The sequence below is a fragment of the Pelophylax lessonae genome (assembly GCF_965119305.1).
Source record: "Pelophylax lessonae genome assembly, chromosome: 5".
NCBI classification, from domain to species: domain Eukaryota; kingdom Metazoa; phylum Chordata; class Amphibia; order Anura; family Ranidae; genus Pelophylax; species Pelophylax lessonae.
Window position 1 is genome coordinate 74,044,462 of NC_138772.1, and position 12,379 is coordinate 74,056,840.

Below are 12,379 nucleotides of genomic sequence, written 5' to 3' on the forward strand. Positions count from 1 at the left end.
AGATTATTGTGGCAAGGGTGGAGAGACGCATGGACTTCGTCAATATGGCATCAACAATCCCAGTTTGATTTAATGAAGCATCACGTATTGAAGCTCTTTGTATAGCGGTGAAAATTTGTCCCCTCCCAAAATGCATTGCTTTCACGCCAGTCCTCCGGAACGTGAGCAGTTACAGTTTGCAGCAACAGTTAAGATATGCAGAACTTAAGCGGTGTGTTTCTTCCTCCTTTGTTATTATTCTAATGAATACTGATAATCTAACATTAAAAAAAACAACAAAACAAAAAAAAACTTAATAAAAATAAAATAAACTGATCTACAGTTTACTGTTTGATACCATTTTAATAAACTTCACATGCAGGTTGCTTTGCTGGATCCCAAATACTTCATCCACTTATCGCTACTTGCAGCGGTGCATTATTATCATTTTTTGTGCAACTTCATAGAGCAGATTCAATGTTTGTGTTTTTTTTTGTTTTTTTTCCTTGAATTAAACATGAAAAAAGTAAAAAATAACTAGGACTATGCCAGGAAGCGACGGAAGTTAGTAAATTCCCTCCACTCAGGTCATCTTTTCCAGAAGATGTAGGTTTGCTGGGGGAGGGATGTTCTTCTCTGCATGGTGAGCTTAAGTTTCCAGCACGGTCCGTCTGTCTTTCCAACCATACTCCACCAATGGTACTCTACTAGTATCAGGAGAGGTTACGTCAGGATGTTGTTAATAAAGTCCAAGAAACGCTTAGAATACTGCTCTGGATTAACAGTGGAGATCTCTGCACCTGCCTGTGAAAGGAAGGAAAAGAATTAGCAGCGCACAAAATATGCATGGCAGATTAAAGGAGCATTCCATGCATACAGAATTCCATGCACACAGGAGAGAGGAAGAGACAATTCCTTAGCATACCCCCAACGTCTTGTAACTTTTAAACTGGTTGAGCCTCAGCTTAAAGGATAAGTTCACTTTTTAACCAAAAATATAATAAATGCACATTTTTTTGCAGGTAAAAAAAAGTAAGCAAAAAATTGGGGGAGCAAACCCTGAACATGTATATCTAAAGCCGGTGCAGCTATGGACTAAGCAACATGTATATTAAAAAAGAATAGCGCAACCATGCAAAAGAAATGACTATTAAATATGGAGACAATCCATAAATAAAAATGGGGATTTAGTCCCACCATATGGCCATATCGTGCTCAAGCCCACCACTGCGTCACGATATTGCCATATGGTGGGACTAAATCCCCATTTTTATTTATGGATTGTCTCCATACTTAATAGTCATTTCTTTTGCATGGTTGCGCTATTCTTTTTTAATATACATGTTGCTTGGTCCATAGCTGCACCGGCTTTAGATATACATGTTCAGGGTTTGCTCCCCCATTTTTGCTTGTTTATTATGTATTCGGTTTGACCAGACTTCTGAGGTTGAGCATCCCCCCACACACACCTGTACTCTATCAGAGTCCACCATCAAGTAGATACAGGAGGAGTCCTTTGTAGTGCATTAGCACATCCATCCCAGCAAGGAGTGTTGTCTCCAAGGGTTGGAGAGGCTGGATTCACCCCTTTTTTATGGATAGTGTAGGACCCACTGATAATGGGGTACTTTGACGCAGTGGTGGGCTTGAGCACGATATGGCCATATGGTGGGACTAAATCCCCATTTTTATTTATGGATTGTCTCCATATTTAATAGTCATTTATTTTGCATGGTTGCGCTATTCTTTAAGGTAAAAAAAAGTGTACATTTATAATATTTTGTTTCTGGAGCCTTTAACCACTTAAGCCCCGGAAGATTTTACCCCCTTCCTGACCAGGGGGTATTTTGTGATTCGGCACTGCGTGATTTTAACGGACAATTGCGCGGTCGTGCGACGCTGTACCTAAACGAATTTGACGTCCTTTTTTTCCCACAAACAGAGCTTTCTTTTGGTGGTATTTGATCACCTGTGCGATTTTTTGATCACGCGCTATAAACAAAAAAAAGAGCGTCAATTTTGCAAAAATAACAATATTTTTCAAATTTTTTTATATGAAATTCCCCCCCAAAAAAAAAGTAAAAATCAAAATTTTTTAAAATTTTCGGCCAATTTGTTTTATGCTACATATGTTTGGTAAAAAAAAAAAATCGCAAAAAGTGTATTTTGATTGGTTTGTGCAAAAGTTATCGCGTTTACTAACAAAGGGAAAGATTTTTGTCATTTTTGTTGTTTTTTTTTTTAAACGCGTAATGGCGGCGATCTGCGATTTTTTTTGCGGTACTGCGACATTGGGGCGGACAGATCGGACCCTTGACTGACATTTGTGACACTTTTGGGGTTACCAGTGACATTTCTACAGTAATCAGTGCTATACATATGCACTGTTACTGTAAAAATACACTGGTTGTGAAGGGGTTAACTTTATTTGGGAGGGAGGGGCTGTGTGTATCCCTAGGGGCGTGCTTTCTACTGTGATTGGCTGTGGCTTGAGCTGTAAGGACACTGATCAACGGATCTACATAGTAGATCCGTTTGATCAGTGTCTTTACAGCGAGGAGAATGACAGGTGGCTTGTTTACACAAGCTGCCTGACATTCTCCCTCTCCCCCGCCGATCGCCGAGTAACCGGCGGACATCGGGTCCGCTGGTCACACGCGCGGGGGGGTCCGTGACCACGCGGGAGCGCGCGCTCGCTCCCTAGACCCTCACAAGCTAGTGACGTAGCCCTACGTCACTTTGCCTGTGAGGGGCTGACTGCCGACGTAGATCGGCGTTAGGCAGTCGGCAAGTGGTTAAAGCATTGCACCAGTGATCAGCAGATTGCTGGTGCCATGCAGGTCTCCTGAAGACTTGTCAGTGTGTATCTGTGTGCCCCAACAGTGTATGGGCAAGAAGATACATTCTGACAGGAAGATTTAAAGTGATTGTAAGTGATCCTGGCCCCTCCCTCCTGTTGAGTGCCCCCATAGCAAGCAGCTTGCTATGGGGGCAACCGAGCCGAGCTGCAGCTCCATGTGTCCATTCAGACACGGAGTTGCCATTCGGCCCTGCCCCCTCTCCCCCAGATTGGCTAACTGACTTTGATTGACGGCAGCAGGAGCCAATGACTCAGCCAATCAGAAGGGAGAGTCCTGGACGGCTGAGTAGTTCATTAAAAAGGACAAGCTGACAGCTGCAAACACTGTCGGTACTTGTAGTTTTCCATTCAAAGAGGACTGTGAATGAGTGACGTGGCTGGGCAGAAAGCGCCCGGTCGGCCGTGTTTTTTTTAAATTGTGACAGCTACCTCGGGGGTGGGGGGGAGTGGGAGAAGATCCCCGCTGGCTGTCAGAGTGGGCAAGTGGGCAACCAGGAGCACAAACTGCTCTCCTCTATGGGCTGCTGGATGTAAACAGACCACCTGTTCATTTACACCTGACTGCCAAAAAATCCTATCCGCTAGACATGTCTTTTTGGCGGATTGGATTGGATGTAGGCGGATGTAAATGGACACATGTCCGTTTTCACCCGCCGCTCCAGAGAGAAGAATGGAGGTTCCGATCGGGTCTGCCTGAAAAACAGACAGACGGACCTGATTGGAAGATTTGTGTGAAAGGGGCCTAAGGTGTACAGGATGCAGAAATACTGTATCAACTTCTTTGTAGTATATACTGTATATGTAGTATATATGGAGGCTGATGGCTCAGATGAAATGCAGGCTTGGTTGCCATATGGACATGGAATGTCCTAGGACACATGACAGCTGTAAAAACCTGGCAGAAGTAAAGGAAAAACATCCTGCCAGGTCCTCAGATGTCAGTATACAGCTCAAAGGGACCAAAAAAAGCAATGAAAAAAAAAAAAAATCGGATTTTTGTAAGATCTTACCGTAAAATCCTTTTCTCTTAGCTCATTGACAGACGTAGTCTTCTTGATTCACATCAATTGGGTTATGTTGTCTCCGCAGGAGTAGGACTAGGCAGAAAGAAAAAACGTTCTGGCTCCACCCTAGGGGCAGTCCCAGAGGGTATATCCTCCCTCTCTCTGCTACAAGGAATCAGTTCTGTTATAAAGCAGCAACAGAGAATTTAACCCAACCCAACTCAATGATAGAGGGGCGGGTACTACGTTTGTCAATGAGCTAAGAGAAAAGGATTTTACGGTAAGATCTTACAAAAATACGATTTTCTCTGTCGCTCATTGACAGACGTAGTCTTCTTGATTCACATCAATTGGGACATCCAGAAGCAGTGCCACAAATGAGGGGTGGGATTGACAGAAATCAAAATCCAATCTAGAAGGCCCAACCGGTGCCAACTAGAAGTTTTAAAGGCTCATTATAAACAAAGAATGAGACTCAAATAAAAATTTCCAACGGAAAAAAACCCTCGAGGTAGACCACTGGTCTCCTCAAATGGCGGCCTGCAAAACCTTGCGGCCAAACGAGGCATCAGACGATGCCATTACATCAACTTTATAATGTTTTGTAAAGGTATGCACCGACGACCAGGTAGCCGCCTTGCACACCTGGACCACTGACGCCTGATGGCGAAAGGCCCATGACGCACTAAGTGCCCGAGTGGAGTGCGCCTTAACAGGGAACGGGGGCTCCCGACCCTTAATAGAATAAGCCTGTACCACCGTCTGTCTGATCCATTTGGAAATAGTCGCGGCAGATGCAGGCAACCCCTTTTTGGGTCCATCCGGGATCACAAAAAGTGAATCCGTCTTGCGAAACGAGTCTGTCGTTTTCAAGTATACCCTGATCGCCCGGACCACATCCAAGGAGTGTAAAGCAAACTCCCGAGGATGACTGGGCTTAGGACACAGGGAAGGTAATACAATTTCTTCATTCAGATGAAATTCTGAAACCACTTTTGGTAGGAAGGATGGATTCGGACGAAGAACCACCTTATCTCTATGAACCACCAGATATGGGGAACGACAAGATAATGCGGCCAGTTCTGACACCCTGCGTGCAGAAGTGATAGCCACCAAGAAGGCCACCTTCTGGGACAACGTAGGTAGAGGAATCTCCCTAATATCTTCAAAGGGAGGTTTCTGAAGAACCGACAATACTAAATTAAGATCCCATACCGACCGACAGGCACCCTCTCTTCACAATACCCTCTCCACCGGGGTGGGGGGTTGTTGACCACTCCGGACGCCTCGACTCTCTGGTTCCTGGCGTCCAAGCGAGACTTTTAACTCGCAAGGTCAGTCCCTCCAATGGGACTCCGTCGCGGCCGACCCAGCGCGGAGCTCTGGTCTGCACGCGCTCGTAGGCAGAAACCGGGGTGACCACTGGATCTCAACATCCAGCCCGTCGCCCGGCCCCGCATACTTACTTGAATGTGTCGCAGCCGACCAAGCGCGATGCAATGGTCTGCGCGCGCTCGTAGGCCGGCTGGGGTGACCACTAGTGTCGCCCAGATCCGGCATAATTGCTTGAAGATCTCACAGGAAAAAACACTGGAGAAAACTACCTAAAAAAATATTTTTTCTAGAAAAAAATCTTGCCAGGACCAAAAGATCCCAGCAAGGAACTTAGGTCCTTACTCCTGACTAGACAGAAAAAAACTGATGCCTTGTAGCAGAGAGAGGGAGGATATACCCTCTGGGACTGCCCCTAGGGTGGAGCCAGAACGTTTTTTCTTTCTGCCTAGTCCTACTCCTGCGGAGACAACATAACCCAATTGATGTGAATCAAGAAGACTACGTCTGTCAATGAGCGAAAGAGAAAAAAGCATTATCTTATGGCCTATACACATAATCAGAAAATCATACAAAAAATACTACATTTGACGCGATTGTGTGATAATCTGATCATTAGTACACAGCTCATCCGATATTAGCCAATGGGACAAAACACAAAAATGTTTCTCGTACGATACCAGTTTTTATCCAAAAATACACTACGATCTTTTATTGCCATACGAGAATTGTTGGCACTTCAGAAACTGTATTTTCGATATGACTAGAAACCAAAATAAAAAAAACGGGCGATATGTACGATTTTCGGATCGTGTGTATTTGGGAATGGTTGAATGGTCATTAGGTGTATGCTTAGGAAACAAATCAGTCTTGAAACTGCTGCTAGCTGCTGACCCTCTGAACATAAGGGGATTGTTCCATTAAAAAAAAAAAAAAAAAAATGAAAACTGACCATATAGATCCACCATCGGCCGGTTGGGGACCAGCTGGATTTCAATCCTTGTATGGGCAGGCTGGTTGTACAGAAGTTGATCTCTCAATTGACTTCTGTATGACCCGCCTGTTGGAAAATTCTCGCTCAATCAGTGCTGCCGGGTACAGAAGAGTGTATTCCGAAGGTGGGGAAGTCTCCCCACTGTCAGCATACAATAGCTCAGTGGGAGGGATTATCCCCATCCATCTCGAATGCCTTCCTTTTTTTTCTCTTTTTAACATCTCATGTTATTGACTCTCACTCACCTAAACAGAAAAATGTACTTGTGATAAAGGAGGAATTAAATGTTTGCAGTGGATCTAATAGAGAATCATTACCACAGAATGGATCTCAGCCTGAAGTGAAATGCCTAGGGTACACTCACCCTTAATAAACCAGGCTAAAAAGGTTAGCAAAAACATGTAGGTAGTGTTGGGCTTAATAAAGAAAGCCCCAGCAAGCATTGAAAACTAAGTATTATGGATGTGCCCTATAAGAAATGTTTACATGTAAAATTAGGATTTTACATTTAAAAAAAAAAAAAAAGTGGCTTCCAAGTTTGTACACTCTCAAAACATTTCATTTTAAAAACACATTACAAGCCAAGGATCATCCTGGTTTACATTTAGGGCTCATTCAGTTGGCAAATTAGTGCAGGCAGCCCATAGAAATGGATGTACATGCAGCGCTGGTACAGAGACAATTGCATGTTAAAGTTGGACATAAAGTCTGGAGTAGGTGCACAGATCTGATCACAGAGACTCTGCATTCAGGACCATATACCTGCTTCAGCTCGCCTGTCAAACTTTGCCGGTGCTGCGTGTGCATGCACTTCTATGGGCTACCCACACGCAGCTCCAAGATGGATGCATCTACTTGCTGCTCTTCACAGAGGACAGCACTAATCTGCCTTCAGAATGAGCCCTTAAAGAGGCACTTTCCTTCTTCAGTGTTGATAACCAATGCATGTCTAAGTTTCAAGATTTTGCTCAAGACAAGCAGCAGCAAGTGGAATGTAGAGAAACGGGAGGCTGACATGCTTGCTGGCATGTGTCTCGGGAAAGTGCTTGATATAAGCGCCAGTTATAACAGTCATATCCTTGATGGCTACATTATCAGACATCAGCGGGGTGAGGTTTCTTTCTGCCTTTTGTTTTGCCTTCAGCAAGTAAAATGCATGCTCAATTGGGTTGAGATCAGGTGAATGACTCGGCCATTGCAGAATATTCCACTTCTTTTCCTTCAAAAGCTCCTGGGTTGCTTTTGCAGTATGTTTTGGATCATTGTCCATCTGTACTGTGTGCCATCCAATCAACTTTTCTGCATTTGGCTAAATATGGGCTGACAGTATATCTCTAAACACTGCAGAATTCATCCGGCTGCTTCTGTCTTCTGGCAGATCATCATTAAACACCAATGACCCAGTGCCAATGGAAGCCATGCATGTCCATGCCATCACACTGCCTCTACTATGTTTTACAGATGACATTATTTGCTTTGGATCATGAGCTGTTCCAAGCCTTCTCTACACTTTCTTCCCATCATTCTGGTACAGATTAATCTTAAAGTAGTAAAACAAAATCTCCTGCGCTCAAGTTATGTCTGACGGAGTAAAAAGAGGTGCACTACGAACTCAGATGTTGAAAGAGCTACCGGTCTTGCTGCCCCCTTCAGGATCAAGGGTATCCAGAACCAACTGGTAGAAAAGACAAAAAAAGGAAAAGAGGGCGCACCGACCTAGTGCATTACCATAAAACCATTTATTAAAATATTAAAAAGTATACAGAATACTCACAAAATTGGTGTGATATAACACACATCAACATAGCATATGCAATCTCCAAGGTAGGACCTTGGTCGATGCGCCCTCTTTTCCTTTTTTTGTCTTTTCTACCAACAGATTAATCTTAGTTTCATCTGTCCAAAGAATGCTTTTCCAGAACTGGTCTGGCTTTTTTAGATTTTTTTTTTGTCAAAGTCTAATCTGGTTCTTCTTTTTTTCAGGCTTATAAATGGTTTAAACCTAGTGGTAAACCCTGTGTATTTGATTTTGTGAAGTCTTCTCTTAATTGTAGACTTTGACAATGATACGGCCACCTTCTGGAAAGTGTCCTTCACTTGTCTGGATGTTGTGAATGGGTTTTTCTTTACCATAGAAAGGATACTGCGATCATCCACCCCTGTTGTCTTCTGTGAACATCCAGGCCTTTTTATATTACTGAGCTCACCAGTGTGTTCTTCTTTCCTCAGAATGTACCAAACTGTTGATTTGGCCACTCCTAATGTTGCTGCTATCTCTCTGATGGATTTGTTTAGTTTTTTAAGCCTTACAATGGCCTGTTTCACTTGCATGGACAGCTCCTTTGAACGCATGATGTAGGTTCACAGCAAGAGATTCCAAATGCAAATACCACACTTCGAATCAACTCCAGACCTTTTACCTGTTTAATTAATGAAGAAATAAGAAAGGAGTAGCCCACACCTGGCCATGATACAGCTTTTGATTGAATTGTCCAATTACTTTCGGTTCCATGAAAAAGGGAGGGTGGCTATTAAGAGCTGTAATTCCCAAATCCTTAGGGTTCTTTCACACAGTATGTCTGTCGGACGGACTCCGTTTATCTCAGCGGGGGATTGATCCGCTGATCCCCCGCTGAGCAGGAGGATGACAGCTGTTCTCCGCGCTGTGTGTGGAGACACAGCTGTCAGGTTCCCCTATACATCTCTATCGGGGAATCGGATGGGAACGGCCCGTCAGTGGATATGGTTTCCATCCGTCCGCGGACATGTCTCCGCTGACATCCGATGCCCCATAGGGATGTATGGGGGGACCGTTCAGATCCGCCAAAAAAACGGACAGGCGGATCTGAGCGGTCTGCCTGTGTGAAAGGGGCCTTAGGCCCCTTTCACACATACGGACCGTTCATTTCATCAGTTCAGTCACGTCAAAATGCATCAGTTTTTCATCCGTTTTCGCATTGGTAGTGGATATAAAAAAAACGGACGAAAAACGGATGAAAAACTGATACATTTTGACGTGACTGATCAGTTTTTCATCCTTTTTTCGTCCGTTTTTTTACATCCACTACCAATGCAAAAACGGATGAAAAACTGACAGTTTGTCTGTTTACATCCGTTTTTCGTCCGATCCATTTTTTAACGGAAGAAAAATAGGGCTTTCATCCATTAAAATAAACGGATATTGATGAAAATGAATGTAAATGGATGATCATCCATTGTCATCCGTTTTTCCATAGGAATGCATTGATGTCCGTTTTTCATCCATCAACGGATGGATGGATGGTAGTTTGTGTGAAAGGGGCCTCACTCTGATTTGGATGTACATAACCTCAAATTAAACCTGAGTGTGCGCACTTTAAGCTCATATCCATTATATAACTATAGCTGTGTCCAAATATATATATGAACCTAACTGTATACAACTTTTGTTTTGGGGGTTTGATTCGCTTTATGTTTACACTCAAGAAGAGATGGTGGCAGATGTAGCAGAGGAATTCCAGTTGTAAAGGGCTATCGTGAGACGTAAAATCAATATATGAATATGTAGAAACCACTAAAATGTTTTGCTTAGCTTTAGGAAAAAATCACACCATGTTTTACTTCATGTACTTATGGCTGTCAGCATGCCGCCATTAGTGTACTCTAGGCTCAAAATACCTGTAACCACAATGAGAAGAGGAATAAAATCATACTTACTCCATGTTTAACAGTTTTTGCCGCATGGGCTGCCTTCTTTTTTGCATCATAGTGAGTTAATATGTCAATAATGGCCATGAAATAGACTTCTTTCCTAGGTGCATCTGATGAGGAACAGAAAATACAAAGTGAATGATTTATGTTGTATAATTATCAAACACAAAAATATTACTTAGTATTTTACAGGGGAATATCCTCCATGTCTTTCTCTTTTCAGAGGAGCTTATAGTCTAACGTCCCTGCTATACATACTCGAACGCCTATAGTACATGCACATTCTCTGGCCAATTTGCTAGGTAAAGGCTTGCTTCACCTTTAAAAAATATTAATAAATGCACACATTGTTTTTTTTTGCAGGAAATGTGTTTTTTTTTTTTACAGGAGTCTGCAAAGTTATGAAACTTGTGATCAATGGACCCCAGGTGCAATGCCAGGTTCCTGAAAACACTTCCTCCGGCTCTCGGCCCCTACCTCTGTGTGGACTTTCGGTTGCAGAGCTGGAGGAAGTGTCAATGGACTACCAGTGTACTGATTACCCCACTGAGAACTACAATCCACCTCCTGCTCAAAATTTTAAAGTGACAGCTGCTACATGTGTGGGAAAGGAATTTGCATCATGTTACAACCTACATAGGGGTGTAACATGTAACATGGTGCAAAAAGTGAACTTTAAAAAATAACTTTCGATTTTAAGGTAAGCTGTAATTTTATGACATTTAGCTTGTAATGTGTATCAAACCGCATTATTTATTTATTTATTTCTATGCTTGCTCAGGTAGTCTTTCATGTGCCTGTAAATGTAACAACTTGATTTTTTATTTTATTTTTTCGTTCAGCCCGCTGAGCCAATTTAAAGAGACTTGTAAAAATATATTTCCCCACCGCCAGACTACACTGATCGAATAAATATTTTCCAACAAGCCTGTTCGAGAGCAGTCAATCTTTATATTGACAATTCTTGAACGGGACTGGCCATACATGGATCCTAAACTCGGCAGGTCCCTGCTAAACCAGCTGAATTTTGATCAATCTATGGCCAAATTTAGGCTGACCATACACATTACAATCTGTTTGCACACTCTCCTTCAGAAAATGCAATGGAAGAGCCTGACCGAATGGATGAGTGGATTGTTTATGTAGGCCATGTTATGTAGCTTTGATAAAGGTGATTGTTCAGCAGGGGAGGACTGGGCCAGGGGGGCAACTGCCCCCCGGGCCGCTCTGATGCCCTTTAAAAAGGCTGCACTGCTTCTGCCACAGACGTGCCTAAAGGATTCCTGGTGATGAAAAGTCCCCACCGCTGACCTGACTGCGGGATGAAGACAACGACAGAGCGCAGACCTCCCCCCGCCAGCATGGATGGGGAAAGGTGTGTCTGAGCAGAGGCCGGTTCCATGGAGACTCTCCTTCCTGCCCTGATCGTGCTGTCCCAGCTCCCACCAACTGCTTCCTGCTGGCCAGGTCGGAAACCCGGATTTGGCCAGTGAGTAGAGTACCTGGAGCCAAGCTTCAGCCTGGAATGGAGGTCAGGAGGAGACAGGAAAGAGGGAGAGGGGGAGGGGGGCTGAGTTGCTGCACCATGGTCCTGGTTTGTACTTGCCCCCTGGGCCGAAAGTTGCCTGTCTGCCCCTGTTGTTCAGCTTACCCAGCTTTGGATTGGGCAACACCTAAATAGTGCAAGAACTGACCTACACAATTCAATTTATATCCATACAGAAGGCCCTTACACTACATAGTTGTTGATGGATCTAAAGGTGATTGTACAATTAGATTGCAACCTCTGCAGCCAGCTTAAGTCCAACCATCATGTCACTGTTTGATAACGTACACAATTAGAAAAGCAGCTTCCTTCCTGTGGAAAACTCTAAACAAATGCAAATAGAATGCATATAGCAACATACTGTCATGGCTTTTAATTCCGTATACATCAATAGTTGGGTCGAACTCCCCGGGAGGGAGAGGCTTTGTACTGTTCAGTGTGTTCCCAGGGCTGTCCGGAGGAGTGCCTACAGGGTGCGTCCCATCACTTTCACCCTCTTCTTCTCCCTCGTTGTCCTCGCTCTCCACATCCTCCTGCTCGGCCCTCTCCACATCGTGGATTCCCACCAGCAGGCTGTAATCCATAAGCTTCAACTGAGCCAAAAACTAGAGGGAAGAAATTACATTTATTAACGTACAATAAAATATATAAAGCAGCTCTGTGATGGAACGAGACATCTGCGATATAAATGGTTTTAAGTAATAGGTTAGAATCAGATTTAAAAGAAAACTCTAAAAAATACATATAATTAAAGACATCAAATAAATTAAATAGAGAACTTGTGGTGGGAGACAGCAGTGCAACATTCTTATGTGCCTTCCACCATTCTCCCACATTCCTCCTGTAAGTCTAGGGTGGATGGTGAACCCTTGACTCACTGGGCACTCAGGAAGTGTGGTAAAGTGATTTTAAACAATCACCTTGTAAAACAACTCATTCTCTTTAAAATAGAAATGAAAGCCAAAACATTTTTT

At 43.4% G+C, this 12,379-nt stretch overlaps 1 protein-coding gene across 1 annotated transcript in view; it reads right to left on the minus strand.

The window, feature by feature from the left end:
• Nucleotides 1-682: 682 nt before the first annotated feature.
• The window catches only part of LOC309555875 (phosphatidylinositol 5-phosphate 4-kinase type-2 alpha), a 256,610-nt gene continuing 244,913 nt past the window's right edge, over nucleotides 683-12,379 (minus strand). The window contains exons 10-12 of the mRNA XM_082258043.1: nucleotides 11,767-12,010; nucleotides 9,866-9,969; nucleotides 683-783 (exon numbers count right to left, since the gene is read on the minus strand). Coding sequence (XP_082114169.1) covers nucleotides 703-783; nucleotides 9,866-9,969; nucleotides 11,767-12,010 — 429 coding nt within the window. The 3' untranslated portion in view covers nucleotides 683-702. The remainder of the gene's footprint in view (nucleotides 784-9,865; nucleotides 9,970-11,766; nucleotides 12,011-12,379) is intronic.